This window comes from Monodelphis domestica, chromosome 4, assembly GCF_027887165.1.
Source record: "Monodelphis domestica isolate mMonDom1 chromosome 4, mMonDom1.pri, whole genome shotgun sequence".
Classification (NCBI taxonomy): Eukaryota; Metazoa; Chordata; class Mammalia; order Didelphimorphia; family Didelphidae; genus Monodelphis; species Monodelphis domestica.
The window spans coordinates 161,546,464-161,566,657 of record NC_077230.1 but is presented as its reverse complement, the minus strand read 5'-3'; the positions used below and the strand labels follow the sequence as shown (position 1 = coordinate 161,566,657).

At 36.6% G+C, this 20,194-nt stretch overlaps 1 protein-coding gene across 13 annotated transcripts in view; it reads right to left on the bottom strand.

The window, feature by feature from the left end:
• GPD2 (glycerol-3-phosphate dehydrogenase 2) overlaps nt 1-20,194 on the bottom strand; it is a 205,853-nt gene that overhangs the window by 54,322 nt on the left and 131,337 nt on the right. For all 13 annotated transcript variants that reach the window (XM_056793880.1, XM_007494190.3, XM_056793879.1 and 10 more), the window contains 3 exons: nt 19,126-19,250; nt 17,773-17,870; nt 16,268-16,431 (listed from right to left, as the gene is read on the bottom strand). In XM_056793880.1, coding sequence (XP_056649858.1) covers nt 16,268-16,431; nt 17,773-17,870; nt 19,126-19,250 — 387 coding nt within the window. The remainder of the gene's footprint in view (nt 1-16,267; nt 16,432-17,772; nt 17,871-19,125; nt 19,251-20,194) is intronic.

Genomic DNA, 20,194 nt, shown 5'->3' with positions numbered 1-20,194 from the left:
ACTTGTCTTGGGCCCATATGCAAGGTATGAGGCCAGTAAAACAGATAGTGAGATGGAAGGATGTGTCTACCCAGACTCTGATGCATATGAAAAGGTTCAGCAAACTCATCTGAAGAGTCCCATAAAGGAGTTGCTGGGCTGGGACAGCCTCAGTTTAAAAACAGATAATAGACCTTGGTAGAGAGTGTTCCTGTAGCTCAGGACTTTCTTTGTACCTCTTAAAAAGCACAGAAATGGATGGGGGAGAAATATCTCTTTACCCCACTGATAACAGCAACCTAGAAAAGCACATGGCCTTATCTAGTAGAGAGAATTAAAATTCAGAGTTGAGTTAGTGTATATATATACATTCTTCTGAGAAGAGTTCCATAGGCTTCACCTAGCTGCTAAAGGGATTCAAAATACACAAAAAAAGACTAGTGAGAACTGGAGAGGTGATGATCAGCTGATACCATAGGCTGGCAACAAGCAAAATTCTCTGTCCTTGGGGACATCTGGGTGGCTCAGTGGATTGAGAGCCAGGCCTAGAGGCAGGAGGTCCTAGGTTCAAATCTGGCCTCAGACACTTCCCAGCTGTGTGACCCTGGGCAAGTCACTTGATCCCCATTGCCTAGCCCTTTACCACTCTTCTGCCTTGGAGCCAATACACAGTATTGACTCCAAGAGGAAAGGTAAGGGTTTAAGAAAAATTCTCTGTCCTTTTCCTAACCATTGTAGTTTGCCCAGGTTAAGCTCTAGGGAAACCTTAACTCTAAATTAGGAAAGCAGGTTTCCATTCTCACACGTATTGACTCATTGTCATTATCTCAACTACACCAATAAAAATTATTCATTTAGACCCTAGTTTAAGATTTCTACCTAAAAGAGAGAAGTAAAAGTAGTTGTTGCTATTGTTCTTCAGTCATCTCTCCTTTTTCTGACTCTGGTTTTCATAACAAAATATTGGAGGAGTTTGCCATTTCTTTTAACAGATGAGGAAACTGAGGCAAAAAAGGGTTAAATGACTTGCCCAGGTCATCCAGCTAAGTAGGTGTCTGAGGCCAGGTTTGAACTCAGGAAAATGAGTTTTCCTGACTCCAAGTCCAGCATTCTATGCACTGTTCCACTTAGCTGCCCTGGGGGGGGGAGGAAGGGGGAGTAGCCTTTGATGTATAAAATAAATTGAGTGTAAAAACAGGTTATTTATTCCCAAACAAAAAGCAATGTTACAATAAGAAAATAACAGTGTAATTAATTAACAAAATGAGTTAAACCTGATTCAGTATTTTACTTTATCATAGCTAGTACAATCAGCTCAGATAAAGATATTCAAAAGCCTTATTAGAACATTAGACAATTTTTACAAGACTGATAATTAGCCATATTACAGTTCACTTCTGCTGGCACCTACCAGCCAGACTTAGGCTTTATGGTGGCCTCTCTCTGATGCCAACTTTTCACTGGACAGTATTTGACTCCCATCCCTTGCTTTTAGGTTCTCTCCCTCTTGGGAGCTCAGATGCCAGCTCAGCGGAAAGACCCAGTAGTAGTTGTTGCTGTAATCTCTCAAAACTTTTGGTATTTCACAAGAATAAGCTAAAGAGAACAAATACACAGGGGAGGCAAAGGAAGCCAGGGCCCTGGCAAAAACCTAGCTAATTCAGTCTGCCATTCACATGAAGGAGCCTCAGTCCCTGCCATCATGAGGTCAACCTTCCTCCTCTCTCACTGAAATCACATCTTGTCGCTTGTACCCAAAGTCTCCTCTTCTACCAACACTCTGCTCTGGATCTGGAGACACTCAGCAATGACTCCTCCGTGGCCTAAGGGCAGCTCTCCAGAGCTCCCACTGGAACTAGCTAGATCTTCAGTTATCTCTGTCCCTTTTTCTGACCCTTTGGTTTTCTTAACAAAAATACTGGAGGAGTTTGCCATTTCCTTTTACAGATGAGGAAAATGAGGGAATGCTCTGTGTGGCTAGACTGGAGTCAGGGTGGGATGGCAACAAAACCACCCACAAAGATGAAGCAGGACTTTGGCCCTACATCCCACAGCAACTTTACCTAATACAAGAAATTTGGACCGCTGTATCAACTTAGGTTTAGATTATCCAACGATTACAATCACAACTGTCAACGCAGATAAGGGTACCAAACAGTCTTAAATTATACATTTTTATGTCTCTATCAAGAGAACCACAAAAACAAAGAAAAAATTGGACATTTCAATTCTTGAATTTCTTGTTGAAAGTCCAGATATTTAATCAGCATTTGGGATTTCACATCCAAATATGCCCTTTGGGAAAATATTCCTTAAGCACAAGCCCCAAAGCAAAAATAAGAACTCTAGAAAAAATTATTATCTGACTTTCAGATGAAATTTTTAAAAGTTGCTCATGTATTGTCTTCAAAGAGAAAAACAAAGCTGTGAATTCACTCAAATATGCATCACTTTTCAACCTAAAACTCACAGGGTACAAATAGATGAATCCAGCAAGTCAGACAGCAAAGCCAATTTAATCTGTGGCTCCCCTGAGGTAAATGTAGTTCACAGTGTTGCCCCCACCCCAACCCTCAGCCATAATCCCCGGTTCCTGGAGGTAAAAAAGCACTGAAGTGAGGAAAATTCTGCAGCGGGATATAATGATCCAAAATGACAGGGACAATAATGACAATGAATTTCATGTCTCCCAGTCATGAGCCGGGGATGCTTGACTAGGCTGACTTATACAATTAAATTGTTACAGGTACAGCAGGAAACGCAGTTATTCGCATGCTTCAGGGGCCAACGCCGCCAGCAAACAGACTGCCTTGGAATTCAGTATTTTTTTTTGTCATAAGCAAACTATTTCTCCTGTAGGTATGTCTGCTTCTTGAAGGATGCCCTTTTGATAGAAGAAAATTGGATTAAGGATACAAGTCATTTTAAGGTATTGATTGTTCACTTTCTTACAAAGTCCTTTGATGACTAAATTACCTGATGACTCCAAAGGCCTGAACTCTCTCCTAACCCTTCCACAGACAATACCTAAAGATGTCAAGTTTAAAACTTTTTCATGTCATGATACATAAATGCACACATCTTTGGCTTTTTTCAGGCAATAGAAATACAACAATCTAAATGTAAGCACAACCTATGGTTCATAAGCAAAGTAGCTATATCCCAAGTCCAGCAATTCTCCTAACAGCTTGGATTGCAAAAGAAGCTTTGTTTCTTTGATATCTTCCTGGTTTATATCTTTTCCCCTTTATTTTCTTCACTAGCATCATTTGATAATACCATATAGGGAAGATTACTTTGGCACCAAGAAAACCATCTTGAGTTGGGTAACCTTTTACAGACCTATTACAGCTCTACACTGACTTTATAAACAAAGCTGGGCTGCTTTATTCCCTGGCTAAGAATTCCTGAATCTCTTTTCAGGCTTCCCACATTTTAAATTAAATGCTAACAAAGAGGTTGTTGGCTAAGAGCACAATTTTTCCTTTTGAATGAAAGTGTCCGTTTTCTCTCTTTTGTTTTAAAACAAAAATCAAGGCTGCAGCACAATTTGGAAAGGGGATGCACTGAGCAATTCCTGTATTCAAACCATTTCTGTTGAAATTTTGGAAATTTAAAAAATTTACTCATAATTGACATCCATAGGAAGACATTTTCTATGGCTCTGGAACCACTCTGCTATATTCTATTGATTTTAGTAGTGCAGAAATCAAATGGGATTTAGAGATATATACACACGAGAGAAAGTCATAATAGTGTTAATAACTTGCACAATCAAGTTACTGGTTTTCTACAATTAAAAAAATGGCAGTTTCCATAAATTTTGTTTGAGGTGATATCAAGAACACTACAATGCACAAGGAGGTATCATTTAGAGTGTCCAAGTCACTAAAATCTTTAAGGATACATTGTACTGAAATTTATTAATATTCCAAAACTACAACAACAACAACAAAAATACTGTGAAAGGGAAAGATGTTCCTACAATCGGTAATATTTCTACCCCTCAGGAAAATGTCCACTTCTCATTCAAACCTCAAAGACAGATTTTTTTAAATCATATAGCAGAAAAGAAAGCATTTTACATACAGAAGTACCTTTCAACCCAGATAAGAACACATATTTGGGGACTAAAAGTTTAAAATGAATCATTAATAATGTATTTTTCCTTGAAATACCCAGCTTTTTTAATATTAGTCTAAAAATTCTATCAAATTAAAATGTATATAAAGAAATTAAAACCTATATCTTTGTTTTACTAAGCCTTCCTATCTCTACATAATATTGCACAAATAATTTAAATGACTAATGATGCTTTTTTTTTAAGTTGCCTAACTACCTCATTTTGACTAAGGCTTCTCCATTGTGCCTTTAATTTTCCTTAAGCTACATAAACAAAAGTGACATATTACTGCTCAGATAGCAGCCACACTTCCCCCTTTCTCGCCCCCCCCCCAAAATGTTGCTGTTTTGCTATTCAGAATATCTAGCTACCAACTCAAGCCAAATGAAGTCTGACATATACCCCTAAGAAACAAACTTATAAACTGTGGCTTCAAAGGAAACCTTGAATAAATAGGACACATTGTATACACCCAGGCTAACATCCAACATATGCTTTAGTTTCCTGGTGCTGAGATAGAACAAAAATAGCCCCTGGTAAAGTTTGGGATTTTTGATTACTTGTACTTAGAACATTTATGATGCACAATGCCTTATTTCCCCAATAATTGACAAGATAAAACTATATATAATTAGGAGAGGACATAAAATGAGATACAGTCAAGGAGGATAAACTGACACATCAGTTTTCACTTGGTAAATGATGGTTATAACAAAACAATACTACTACACTAATGGTCAATAGGTTATGTTCGTTAAGTTATTTGGCCAATAATAATGATCAGCTTTACAGTCTCTCTCAGTTTCCCTTCTAGCCAACCACAAGACACTTTTCATGTGAATATTCAGGTTTTTCTCTCATTTATTCAATCAACTAATCAATAGCCATTTATCAATTAGCTAGAAGGAAAATTGTGGAGACTATAATGCTGATCACCAAGGGTGATGAGATAAAACCAATTTCATTTCACTTGATACTCACAACAACCTTGGAAGATAATAGGTGTTAGTATCATTATTCTTATTTTACAGTTGAAGAAACTGAGCCATACAGAAATTAAGTGACTTGACCAGGGTCACACAGCTATTAAGTATTTGAGGATTTTTTTTTTTAGGAAGTCCAGGCTCAATGTTCTATCACCTAGTTGCCACACTTGAACTGTGACTAGAAAGAAACCAGTCATTCTAAAAAATGGCAGGCATGAGGGGATGCATTTCAGAAATGAGGGGAACTGGTGGATACAGAGGCAAAGTGTGTGAGGGAAAGTGGGTGAGGAAGAGCAGAAGCCAGTTTGGCTGAACCTTTAAGTTCATGGTGAAGAGCAATGTGTAATTCACTTCACATATTTTAACTGAGCACCTACTAAGTGCAGAGTACTAATCTAAAACAAACCAAAAACCATCCATGCCACAGTAAGGTCAATAAAAAATATATATGCAGTAAATTTGGGGGAATAGGTGTTTGTGAATGCTTGTATGTTAGGGCACAAGAATCCCTTTGACATTCTGCATACATTTCTTTTCAAATCTCCTTGTGAGATCTGAAACATTTCTATTAATCCAGATAATTTGTTATGTGCATGTGTATGAAATAGCTGAGGTTCAACAGAGCTAATTCTTGATTTGAAGATATAAATCCATGCTATAGAAACTAAGTATCAGATGAGATAAACACCCCCTAAGTGACTTAACCAAGGTCACAGAGTTTAATGTTGGAAACCAGGTTCTCTGATCCCAATCTAGTGTTTTTTTCCACTCTACATCCATTTAAAAAGGAAATTTTGACAACAACCTGGAAGATGGATTGTAGAAGGGAAGAGATTGACAATAGAGAGAACAGTTTATAACTGTTCAAGTGAAAGGTGATTTAAGGTCTCAACAAGCATAGTTGCCAGTAGAAAAGAAAGGTAGTCAATAAATATTTTATGGTTAATAACAGATAGCATTTATATAGTATTTTAAAGATTGCAAAGTGTTTTATCTACACTATCTCTTTTTATTTTCAAGACAAGTTAATATTTACTAAGAGCCAGGCATTGTGTTCCTCAAAACAACCCCACGTGATAGGAGCTATTGTTATCACCATTTTCCCCGATTAGGAAACTGACAAAGAAATAAAATTACTTATGAAAGATCACTCATTTGTTTGGAAATTAAGGAAAGACAAGAGTCTTCAAAGTTGGGACCTCAGAGTCTATCTGGTCCAATTTTCTTATTTTACAGATGAAGAAACTGAGGTTGAGAAGGGTAAGTGGTATACAGCAAGTGTGAGAGATGGGATATGAACTCAGATCTTCCTGATTCCCAAGTTTAGCATTCTATCCACTATGCTATCTTTTAACTGTGAGATTTTGAACTTGAGTGATGACAGTGGGCTAGGGAAGGAGGAAGCTACAATGTCAGTAAGAGTGGAAATGGTAGGCTTAGGAAGGAAGGATATTAGTATAATTTATGTCATGATGAGATGAAGAATTTGAGTTATCAGTGGAACATGTATTATAACTGCAGACATTTAGCACATAAAAGAGATGCAGATCTGAAGTTTAGGGGGAAGATCAAAGATGAACATATCTCTGAAGTCTTCATCTCCCTAGGAGTAATAATTGCAAAATGAGTGGATGGGCTAGCTCATTTCTAAGGTCCCTTCAAACATTAACATCTAAAATTCTATGATACAAGTAATGGTAGTAAATTTTATTAACATATGTATAACATCAATATACATAGATGACAGATGAAAAATGCAAATATATAAAGTAAAGCTATATATAAATGATATTAATTATACACCTTAAATAGGTTTTAAAAACAAGGGACCAAATTTCAAAGAACCTAAAGTTTACAAACTCTTTATTCCTTTGGCAGAAATATGCCCATCTCTGCAGTCTAATCTTCAAAATGATAATGTTCCATTTTTGAAAATTTTTTTTTATTTCAAATGGAAATTAAATTTTATTGCTTTTCTTTGAGCACCACAAAACAATGACATCTCTCAATGTTATCAACATATAGAGAGATATTGAAATTAACCTGGGAGTCTCCAGTGCTATTATCATTATGTAAAATATGCTCTGACTTGTTTAAATTTGTTAAAAACTAGTTTTGATCATCCTGCTTGCCATGAATACCAATCTGCTTAGCCAGACTGAATCAGTCCTCACATTAATTACAGTCTTTTAAAGAGAAGGGTCTTACTTGAGGTAATACTGGAAATTACAGAGCTCAAGTCAGAATTCTCTTCTGTACTTTATTTCATGGTGGGATTCAAAGTACTTTAAAATTGGGCATTAACCTAAGTAATTGAACTTTTAAGTTGAATTTTAAAAAGTTGATGGATTAACCAGTAGTTCCAGATAGTCTTAATAAGAGATCTCAGATTCACACCTATCAAATATTGTTTTTGCTTTTTATATAAGACAATGGTTAAGATAGCAAGTATCTCTCAATTCGATTGCTCAAAATAATTATTTTATAAAAGCAAACCTTTAAGATGTCACATTTCATCAATACAACAATAGGAAGTTAATCTTTAAAATAGAAAACCTTCTGGCTCAAAATCCATATTAGTCATTCTCCCAGAAAGAAGCAAGCTAATCTTTTTGGTTTAGAAAAATTTCCTGCCTACAAGCATTTACACAGGCTAATCCCATGTGTAGAACTTTTCCTTCCTCATTTCTGCTCTTATAGCACCTTGCTCCCCTTTAAAGCTTAGATCAAGTAAGAGATCTTTACTACTGCTTCTTTATTGGTAGGACCCTATCTCTCAGATATAATTTTGTATTTAACAGGAACTAAAATTGATAAATCACTTTAAGGTTTACAATATTATCTTGTTTGATCTACACTATATTCAACCTGCAAGATAGGGACTCTCTTCTCCATTTTACAGAGGGGTAAACCAAGATGGGAAAAGGTTAAGTGATTTGCCCATGTAGCTAGCAGATAAAGCAGGATTCAGACTCAAATATTCTTTATTCCAAGTTCAAGACTATCTATTTTGCTTTATTTTGCATATATCTGCATTTATTTGTGGAGGGAAGGAGGGAAGGGAGGAAGGGAGGAAGGGAGGAAGGGAGGGACAACAATCAGTTTTTAATAGCTCTGTCCTGGAGGTGTAATAGGAAAGATATTGGGGGGGAGTAGATAAAGGGGGATAATACATAAGTCCTCAAGACTGAAACCCTTTTAGTAATGCAATAATCCTGGACAAAGCAACCCATTTATTTAAGAATGCTTAAGTTTTAGGCTGGTTTCATTATTACTATTAATACCTGCTCACATCACACTTTATATCCACAAACTACTTCTCAGTTCACTCCACCCACCCACAGAAAGCACACCACACACCTACTTTTACTCAGCTCTGTTCATAATTAAAAAACGGAAACACATAAAACCACCCACACAACTGCTTCTGCTCCTAAACTGATGGAAGGCGGGTGGGAGAGGGTGACGTACTGTACTCATATGTTCACAGAACAAGCATTACCAGCAAGTAATTTACTTTTCACTAAATATCCTCTGGAGAATAAAAATCTCTGAGGAGGAAAATGATAACACAAGTACATAATAATTAGATGAACCAAAGTCTGATTCATAATAGAGTCAACTAGTAATGATATCAGGCAAGAGAGAAGTTAAAGGATATTTTTTTTAAAAAGGCAAAAAACCACTAAATTAGAACTCTGGATTAACCTCAGTGATAGATAATCCACAATTAAAAGTTTCACATCTGACAATTCAATTCAACAAATATTTATTAAATGTTTATTACATGCAAAAAAATTCTATTAGTCACTGGTTATATAAAGTCAAAACAATTAGTCCCCTCAAAAAGCTTCCATTCTACTTGGTGAATATAGCCTATCTATAGATCAATATGATATAATGTACAGAATGGGGTGGAAGTTGGGGGATAAATATAAAGTGCTTTTGTAATATTGAGAAAAGGACTAAACACTGAGGCGCAGGTATCAGGGAAGGCTTCATAGAGTAGAAGACACTAGAACTGTGCCTTGAAAGAAGATAAGGAAGCTAAAAGGACAAGTGGAGGAGGAACATTCCAGGAACTAAAGAGAACTTGTTTACATACAAGGATAAGTGGAAGATAACACCCAGTCAGGACAAGAAGCTGTAGCCTTAGCAACAGCCACACCACAATAAAACCATCTTGGCAGATGGGTTAAACCAGGTTGAGGGTAACCAAGAGTAATGAAGTAGGGGATGTCTCCCCCAAGCAGAGGAAGACTCCCCCAGTGGAATAGGCAGATGAGAAAAATTTGTTCCAAGAGGCCAGGATGGAGGCTAACACAGATGCTTAGAACTTGGTCATAAATGGAAGATGCCAAGGTCATCCACTGCCTCCCAGGTCATCGCCAGTCATCCTGACTTTTTTCTTGGGTGGAGTGAGGCAGATGACTTCGTGAATCTGTCTCACTTAAACCCCATTCATGCGCAACTCAAAACATCAACTCAGGATGTCATTGGTCATCTTCAAAAGTGAAGGACAACAATAACAACTGGTTAGAATGGAATAAGAAGGGACTAGAGGCAGGGAAAGAGATCTGAAAACTAATTCAATAGTTCAGGCAAGTAGAGGGCAAGATCCAGACATAATAAGGGGGTGGCAGAGAAATTAAAGGAAAAGGAGGCAGATGTGAGAGTTCTGGATGGGGCAGGACAAATGATTTCATATGGGGGTTAAATAAAAGAAAGAGCCAAAGATGACCAAGGTGAAAAGCCTGTCTGCCTGAAAACAGGATAGCATTTACAACAGAAGTAAGGTTGGGATTAGATGTAGGATAAATTTAGATGATAAATTGAATTTTGCACATGCTGATTTGGGGGTGTCAATATTAGGGTCCAGTCAGAAGTTGGAAGAGAGGGGAGTGGAGAACAGGGGAGATTAGGGCTCGATATACAGGTCTGGTGTATAGAGGTGATGACACTACATGGATACAGATATTACCAAAGGAATGAATATCTAGAAAGATAATACACCAACAAGTGTACTACAAAGTAGTATGCAACAACAACAAAAAAGATCCAGGCAAAAGGTTTTAGGAAAATGTAAAGGACATGATGACTTTTAGCTGGCAGGATAATCAAAGGATTCATGTAAACAGTGACACCTCAGTCTGGTCTTGAAGGAAGAGAAGGATGTCAGGAAACAAAAGAAAGTAAATTTTAGGCATAGTTGTGGGGACAAGCAATGAAGATGCTAATGATGCAGTGTTGACATCTATCAACAGACAGAAGCAGGGGAAGGCAGAAAATCAGTGAAGGGCCAGGGGATTATGTGAAGATTAAATTTAACTCTCCCCTGATTGTGAAAATGAAATTAACTCTCCCCTAATTGTGAAGATTAAATTGTAACCCCTGCCCATTTTCAGATTTAAATACCCAAAGTGTAAAAATCCCACTTAATTATTAAGTGGGAGGTCTGTGACCCATGTGTACAATAGTGAGTGACAAATCAGAATTAAACTAACTGCCCCTGGGCAGTCCTAAAGCAAAGCTTCAACACTGATGAGTAGATGTAAAATTAGGGGAAAGCACAGGAACTGATGCAAAAGAAAGTGTCTTTAAAAGGGAGTGGCAACTTCCTGAGTACAGTTTTACTTGGAGTTGAACTTCCTATGAGAGGGAGTTCTTCATTCTTTGAAGTTGAGACTGGAGAAGAATCTGCTGACTGGACCTGAGATCCTGTTCCTGATGAGGCTGTTCTTAAATTTCTTCCTTTGGACTGACACATGTTAAGTGAAAAAGCTGACTCCTTTCCTGGATTTTCAGAAAAAAAACAGCCTCTTGGAGAGACTTCCCCAGGTCCTAGGCTTTGCCAAGGACAGCTAAGGACTAACTCTCCCTGCCCAGGTTGAGCCAGGAGCTGGGAGTAAATTACTTAGTGCTTAGGTTAGATATCTTACCTTATCCTCTCTCTGATTTTCTTACTTCACTCTTCCTATATTTTGTAAATAAATTGTAAAAAAATCTCTTTGGAATAAATTAAATTCCTGCAACCCTATTTTAAATATAATCCAGTCCAACCTTTTTATTAAATAATTTCCCCTCCCTACAGTTACTTTATATGAAATATATAACACATAAAAGCGAGTAGTGTGAAATGAGTCTGACAAGGCAAGCCAAAACCAGTCAAAAAGCATTTATGAAATGCCTATTATATGCCAGGCACTATGGCCATTGCTAAGTATACAAAGAAAATGAAGCAAAACAACAAAAACAAGAAAGCAAACAAAACCCAGCCCAAGCAAACAACTAACAGAGATTTTAATTGTTAGGTTGAGGAAGTTTCTATTTTATTCTACAGATGAGTACAAAAACTCCTGAATGGTGAAGGGAAATTCATATAGTTAATCTACTAGACAAGGCATTTATATAAGAAGATACACAATAGAGACCTTGTCCTTAAGGAGAAGTGCCATCCAATGCTGGGGTGGTGTAGGAGGAAAGCTATAGACAGGAGGAAACATGGTCTAAGAGAGGAAGGTAAGAAGAGAAGTGCAAAGGAGACATTTGGGTAAAGTACTCCAAGAATGTGTGTGGCAGTCAGTCCTGTTCATTATCAAGACTATTTTGGCAGCTATGTAAAGGATGATTTGGAGAAAGGTGAGACTCTAGGTAGGAAGACCAGCTAGGATGCTTTCCCAGGGTTTTGAAGCTCCTTTACCAAATGCTAGGCCAATTTAGACTCAATCAGCTTGGACTCTTATCCCCTTTGCAAATACCACAAGGTAAAGCCTGACCAAAAAGTAGGCAGCTTGAAGGCAAAGAAAACTCATGTGATTAATATATTTTGAATGCCTACTATGCAAGGGTACACCTGAAGGTATAAAAATCTTATTTATAAAATAGATGAAAATCAAGTGATTATTTGTATCATTACCCCCAATCACAATAGTATTAAAAGTTTGATAATGTATAATAACAAAATAGTACCTCATTTTTTCCTTACAGCAATCTTGGAAGATATGGGCTATTATTATAATACTCATTTTACAGTTGAGGAAACAGAGGCAAACAAAGGTCAAATGTCTTGCCCAGAGCCATGTAGTTATTGTCTGAGACACCCAGGTCTTTCTGTCCCCAAGCCCACCACTTTAGCCACTGTGCCATCTAGCAAGCTAAATCTCACTTACCCTACCCATGAAAGGATTCTTTTTGAAAAATCTTCTGATTCAATACATTTAAAACAGATTAATTTGCATGTAAATGTTCAAGCATGTATCTACTAAGTTGAGATAAAAATAAAGGTCCTATGTTATGGTAAGGTATACAGTCCATATTTAATTTTCAATTTTGTCATTTTATCTTCTATAGACACCATTAGGTAAAAATGACAATATCTATAAATGTAGCCTTATCCATGAGTAAAAGGACTATTTCACAGAAATCTAGACTTACAATCTAGAATGAATGAATCTTGAGGCTCATTCATCTAACTCTCTCATTTTAGATGAAAAATTGTGGCAGAGAATTTTAAGTAACTTTCTAACAACAATAATAAAGAGAGACAGTATTCAAATCCAGAAGCCCTTTGCACTATTCCACCCAGCATCCATATTCTGGTTTTGTTTTCAGGCTAGGCTGTACCTATATTATTTTAGATAGAAAAAATAAAAGTCAAGAGAACATTTCTTTCAACTCATAAATAAACCAACTTTTCAGTCACTATATCTAAGAATAAAGAATAAATGTTGTTGCTATATCCCAAAGTTTATGACTGTTAATACAAAGTAAAAAACAAATCCAAAAACCATCCTACTCCAACAGCAACTTCCCCAATTCTCTTTTTGGAACAAGTAGCTCAGGTTTCTTCATTTAGTACCTACTTCAAATCAACAATTTGCTCAATTTAACGATAAGCATTTATTGTGTCTACTACATGCCAGGAACCATGCTGGGGATGCCAAGTTAGAAACAAAAGTAAAACAGTCCATGCTCTCAAGGAATATCTATTCTTTGGAGGGTGGAGATGGAGATAGGATACAATGGTTATATTAAAAACTAAATACAAAAAATAAAAAAGCTTGGCCACAGGGAAAAGGCATGAGAAGGCATCTCATCTGGCATCTCTGAGTTTGGAGAAAGAAGAGCTATAATTGGGGAATAAGGCCTACCATTTTTTGGTATGTTGCTAAATTTTTTTCTTCCTTTTTATTTTTTATTCTTTGTTAAAAGGGATAGCTCTCCAAGCAGAAGAGGATGGAGAGATACCCTTGGAAATAAATGCAGGTAATCTAAAAGCAAAAACACCATCAAAGTAACACACATGTATATATGGATATATATAGTACTAGCAATCAGAATAGATACTTGAGCTAACATTCAAAGGAAATTCTGGATTCTATGAGTTGGAAGTAAGACAGGACTACATTTCAGGAACAGAGGAAGAGCCTATGCAAAGCTGCAGAGATAAAATGCAGAATGTTATGCAGGGAACAGCAACTAAGACAGTTCATCCAGAACACAAAGTGAATAGAAAATCAGCCTTCAATAAGCCAAGAAGAATAAACTAGAATTAATCTGTAGAAGCCTTTAAAGACCAAACCGAAAAGTTGGCATTTTATCCTAAAGATAAAAAAGCACAAAAGAGGCAGTATATGAGACAATAGCACCAATGCAAAAGTTGTCACAAAAATCAAGTACACTGCCATTCTCTCCAATGTCCATTTAAAACAGAGGTTCTTAACTTCCAGCCCAGAGGTGCATGGACAGGTGAAAAGGGTTCTGTAAACTTGGATGGGGGAAAAAATTAAAATTTTAATTTCACTAAGGTCTCCCTTTAATTATGAAGGTACCAATAAACATTATTCTGAGAAAGGATCAAGATTGCCAAGGGTTCTATGGCATAAAAAAAAAAAGTTAAAAGGAACCCTTGCTCTAAAGATTCAGCTCTGTTCTAAGTAGTAATTTTAAAAATTAAGATTACATTAAAATAAATGCCTTGGGTGTGGTGGAAATAGTGAATTAAGCATCAAAATGGGATTGTGGGAGAGGGGTTAGAGATAATTCAAAAGGGGCAAAAACAGGAAACGCTTCCATGCCAACTGGTGTAGTTGGATGCTCTTTACAGAATGCCTTCTTATTCCTCACAAACCAGGGAACCGATTTTATATAATCACCCAATAAAAACTACAATGAATTAACATTAAGGGTCTGACGCAGAAGGAAGAAATTCACAGTTAAGGTTGTCCTTTAACATGTAGGCACAATAGGGGGGCACCAAGAAAGTAGTTAAGTGGACACCCTGTGGTGTTTAGATGTTGGAAGACAGCTCAAACTGTGAATTTTCTAGCTTTTAATGTTTGTATAAGACTCTTAAGATTTTTTTAATGCCGTTTCTGCTGGGGGCATTTTCTTGAGTTTGGTCTTTACTGCCCCTGACACATACACACTCTCATTCACACATGCTGTCTCTCTTCACTCTCTTCCTATCTGAAAGGTTGACAGAGGAAAGCATTTAAATCAATTCAGGAACATAACACAGGGAAAGAGTAGAAAGGCGAAAGACTTAAGAACATTCCATAGCACAGTGAGGTCTTTAAGCATTAAGACCCCCTAAAAATCATACAGGATTAAAATGGAATTAAACTTTCTCTCAAGGTAAGACTGGATGTGCCCTATTGAAGGTAAGAAGCCACACCACGGGAATAATACTTCATTGAATATGGAGAACACACAATCTAAGATGTCTTTCCTGTCATAGAATTCCATGATTTTTAAAAATCAGTTATCATTATGTACATGCAGTTACATCCATGCAAGTGAAAATTCCTCTAGGCTATTCCATATCACAACCCTTCCCCCAAACATTTTATGCATCATTCAGAAATTACTATGTTTCCCCCATCCAGAAATTTACTCTGGATCCCTTTTTGTATAGGTTTCATTCAAGTAAAGTGTATAAAATAATCAACACCAGAGACAGAAAAAAATATAAAATTTGACTTAAAAAATAAAGCAGTATCTTTTTTCAAAAAGTATATAAATGAAAAACAAAATTTAACTGCTTTACTTCTACAGAATCAAACCTTTATCTACCTTCATTGTTTAAATATTATGTGCAAAAATTGTGTCCTGGGCAAAGTACACATATGTCTAATTTCAGCCCAGAGGGCATTTTTCTCTGAGTTTATAACCCCTTGAAAATAGAGGTTTCATCTGGAAATCTATCAGATCTATACTGCTTGCAACATTATAATATATTCATAAGGCAAGTCTTCTCTCTCAAAGATACAACAAATTAAATGGCATAGGGTGGGGTCCAAATCCATGAAGAGGTGATGATGGAAAATGGACCAAACCAACCATGAGATGGGAAGTAAAAATCCAGGAAGAAAAGGAAGATATGAAATAAAAGATCTTAAAAGCAGAAACAGCATGGAGAGTCTTTCATCTAGAACTAAATTTTTGTTGTTTTTAAATAAAACACAGACTCTAGGAATCCAAAAACCATTCAGAGATTCCCAAGATATATATGGCTTAACTTTGGGCAGAAGAAAAAAATGGCAAGAGGAGATTGGAGAAAATTTTTTATGTGAAGCAAAGCATTCAAATGCTACTTTTCATATACAAATCAAGTTATTAACTAATAATTACAGTTTGTAAATACTCTAATATTGAAAACCTAGCCCATTAAAGAACAAGGTTCATTAAAACTAACCAGGCTCATTTTAAACATGAGGCAATTTGTATTAGAATCACTCTAGAGTTTTAGTTTCTATAGAGAGACCAGAAATCTTCAATAAATCAACTGGATAGTAATCTAGCTACTGGAATTCTATGGTAGCACAATTTCATATATTTATTATAACCATTTGAAGAATAGCCAATATTCCTGGCTAGTTTGGGTAAGAGCAGATGGGATACTCCCCAAAGTAGAAAAGAAACAACAAACTACAGACCTATTATAGGATAATGCATGGCTATTCCTTTCTTCTGATTGCCCAAAGGCAAGCCTCATGGTTAACCTACATAATTTAAATAATTATTTCACTGAACTCCAAGAAGATATATTGAACAGGTGAATCTTATTCTTCTAATTACACATGTTCAACTAATGAAAGTCATTAAAATATACAATAGAAGTCACAAAACTGAGGAAGAGTATAATTGCTTTTTTTTTTTTAACAATAAAAAAACATACCGTCATAGTAGACAATAGCTCCTACCAGCTTGTCCTTCTGTAGCATCGGAAAATGTTCAAGTGCTCTTGTCTTACTAAGGACATAACTGCTTTTCAGGCAATTAGCTCCTGCAACCAGGTCATAGAGTTTTATTCCTATCCAGTAGTAAGGTAACTGCCACCACCTATAGAATTTTAAAAAAAGGAGTGGGGAAAGGAGATGATGTTTGGAGAAACTAAATATCACAGCAAAAAAGATGACTGTTACAACTTTCATTTAAGTACAATAAATAAAGCATGACTGCAATAACATAAAGCAAAAGGTACTAAATGTGAGCATTGAATAAATAACATTTGACATTAATCTAAATGAATTACATTAGTGAAATAGATGGGTGAGAATTTAAATGAGTTTCTAAGAGAATCAAGGCAATTGGTGACAAAAGCAGGACAAAGAATTATAGAATTGGGGCTTGTGCCCCTACCCTCCTTTTTCAGATAACTGATATTTCTAACCCAGGGTGGCTTGTTCAGTGTCTCTAGGCTGTTAAAACTTGTTTGGTGCATTAAGGATCATTTTGAAATCGAAATTTGGTCACCTTAGCATATCTTGGATTCTGTTCTTAAAAAGATGCTCCAAAATGCATTTAATCTCAGTACAATATTTGAAGAAAGGCCAGTTTTTGATTAAACAAGCACAAAGCTTACTCAGTATATATCTGAATACTAATATACTTACATCACAATCACCAAATGCAGCTAATGAATACAATTAGTTTATTGTATGCAAAATGTATAAAATGCTTTAGAGAATGTTAAGTTCAAATGTTATCCTTTTGTGCTTATAAAGCTCTAAGCAGAAATGTCTTTGGTCCCTAACAAGGTAGAAGCAAAGTTCATTTTCCATTAAAAGAAATGAGAATGGCTTCAATGTAAACTCTTTGATAACTACCTTTCCTGGGAAGATTGATGCTTTGTGAATGATTATTGTGAATTTGTGAATGATGTTATTCCCCTATTAGAAACAAAAATCAATGAGATGAATTTCTACTTAGAAATAAAAAATGTTTCAATAGAAATATGGGCAGGTGCCTACAAATCTGTTTCAGCATAAAAAGAATACCTATTAACTAAAATTACTCCCTATCTTTTTGTCAACGTGAACTTTCCAAGGCATCTCCAGTCAAATTTTGCAAAAGAAGTGCTTCCTGGCTTTCCCACATGCAAATTTAGCTCATCAGTATGCCTAAAGAAACTAGAATAAGAAGCTCCCAATTGAAGATGCAGAGGATAATAGTCTCCTCCTTCAAAAAATCAGGTCTTTAAAACTAAATTGGGTCAAAAGAAATTCATTCAGGGAAATCCATGCTTCTAAAATATAGCAAAGGACAATATTTTTTTTTAAAGAGGGATAAGCACCAATTATAAGCATTAAGGAAAGCACACTGTAGGAATATTCCTGCTAAGACAACGTCACACTAACTCCAGCTGAGCAGACACAGCACAGAGGATCTCAACAAACTTACTTGTAAATCGGAAGCATTATAGGTAGTGCATGAGATAAATGGGGAGCAATCTCGAGCAGGTTGGCACGCTCATGAAGTGCTTCTTTCACCATCCTATACTAAAAAAAGCAAAATATGGAAAATTAGCTTGGCAGTAACAGATTATGGTGTTTTCCAAAGGGGGGAAAAATGTCCTGCCAACTGATTGATACACACAACCCTCTCTACCTCTGAGCCAGGAAATATCTTAATCATATTTCCAATAATACATCATGCTGTCAACTTCGAGAATTTTTAGAAACCTTCACTGTATTTGCATAGGGGGAAAACATGCCATTGGGGTTCCCAGATGTAAGATATTTCCCTGACTTGAGCTACATGATTATACAAACCATTTATCTTGTATTCCCTCTATTGTTGCCCCAGCTCCATAAAACATTTGTCCCTGAAAGGGATGATAGATTACTCAATGGTAGGTACCCTTAGATTTTTTCCTTTACACAAACCACCCCCACCAATGCAGATCAGAGATGCCCAGAGTATTTCAAAGAGGGGCATGGAAGAGGCAGATGCAGAACCACTGATGTCATTCCTGTCTTCTGGATGCAGAATAGATAATATAAAATTTTGGTGAATTGTTATTCTGGCCTGGCAAGATTGGATACAAAGCTGAATTATAGTATGGAAAATCTGCCTCAAATCTTCTTTCCCCTTAAGAATTTGCCACTGATAACATGACCAGATGGTGACAGCTGTAGGAGAGAAAGGAGCCAGAGACTGTCCTTGAATTAAAACAATGGCATACAAGAAATGTCCCCCCTTGGGGGACAAGGGACAGGTTGGGGGAGCTGGATCAGGGTTGTCACAGATACCAGGTTTAAAATTGGTCCTGCAAGCCTGCCACACTTGGATGACCTCAAATTACCTATAAATGGGTTCGGGAAGGGGAAAGGAAAGGGTTTTTTTGCTTTGTTTTGTTTTCTGGACTATAACTATGACGACACTGGGAAAGGGAAGCCCTGGTAAGAAAACCAATGTTGGTGAGGCTCCCAATCCTCACCTCCATCTTAGAGTTGCCTGGGTACATGAAAGGATAAATGACTTTTCCAGAGTCACATATATGGTAATATTGAAAGCAGGATTCTAATCCAAGTCTTTCTGGTTCTGAGGCCAGATCTCTATTCACTACATTCTGCTACCTCTAACACTACAATAAAAAACTGTCAGACTTCTGAAAAATACTCTGGTAGAACACATTAAGTAGGTATTTCCAACAGGAGGAAACATTAAAAGCCATTTAAAAACCTGATTTAATTGGAGAGGGGAAAACAGCATAGTAGCAATTTTTGTTTAACAACTAGCATACACAATTACCTGCTCATAATCCAGGCTCGTGATGGCCGTCTGAAGATATCTCACCCCACCATGGATGAGCTTAGTGCTTCTGCTGCTGGTCCCTGATGAGAAATCATCTCTTTCTACAAGGGCTGTTCTTAGTCCTGTGTAACCAGAAAACCAAATTAACTTCTTAAATTACACAATTTGTATGTAATTCATTAAAGGCACTTCTCCAGGGTAGAGACAATCACAAGAAAAATTACTCTGAACATGGATAAATTTGTATTCAAAGTGCACTACACTGTCTATATTATAATGAAGAGATTTTAGCCTCTTCCTAGGGGGAAAAAAAGTCAAACCAGACTAGAAGCACATTAAACGTTCGGTGGATCACAGTTAGAAAATATCACAGCACAATTACACAACCATAATACATGGGTGCCTTTAAAGAAACAAATGGCTGTCAGTCTGAAGCCCTGCACTTCCCAAATATTTAGAGGCATGTGCCCTCAACTAGGCTCAGTCTTCAACCGGAGCCCAAATTAGTTCCAAGGTCTCCAATCTAGTCATGATAGTATAGAATTAAAAGTGTTGATTTGTAATCAGAAGAATCACAACTTCTCTGGGACTCAGTTTCCTCCCTGGATCACTAAGGTTCGTTCTAATTCAAAGGTTAACTTTTTTTTGGCATGCATCCTCCTTTTGCAGTATGGTAAAGTCTATGGACCTAATATCACAAAAAAATGTTTTCAGATATATAAAAGTCATGAAATTACAAAGTAAAATAAATTATATTAAAATATAATTCTCAAAATATTAAAAATAAAAATAAAAAACAAGTTCTCAGCCACTAGGTTAAGAACTTCTGTTCTGGCCCTAACTCTATCTCGTTTTCCAATTCTTAGCTTGGATCTCTCCAGAAACTTGGAATTTTGACTAGGTAAGACAATGGGTAAACATGGAAAGGTGAAATACTTGGTAATGTGCAAATAGGTGTGATTTAACATGATCCAAACAGAGCACGTGAGTATGAATGGTACATGAAACAAAAATCAAGGCAGTGAGGTTAAGCATGTCCAGGCCAATTGGGAACCTGTGCCCTCTG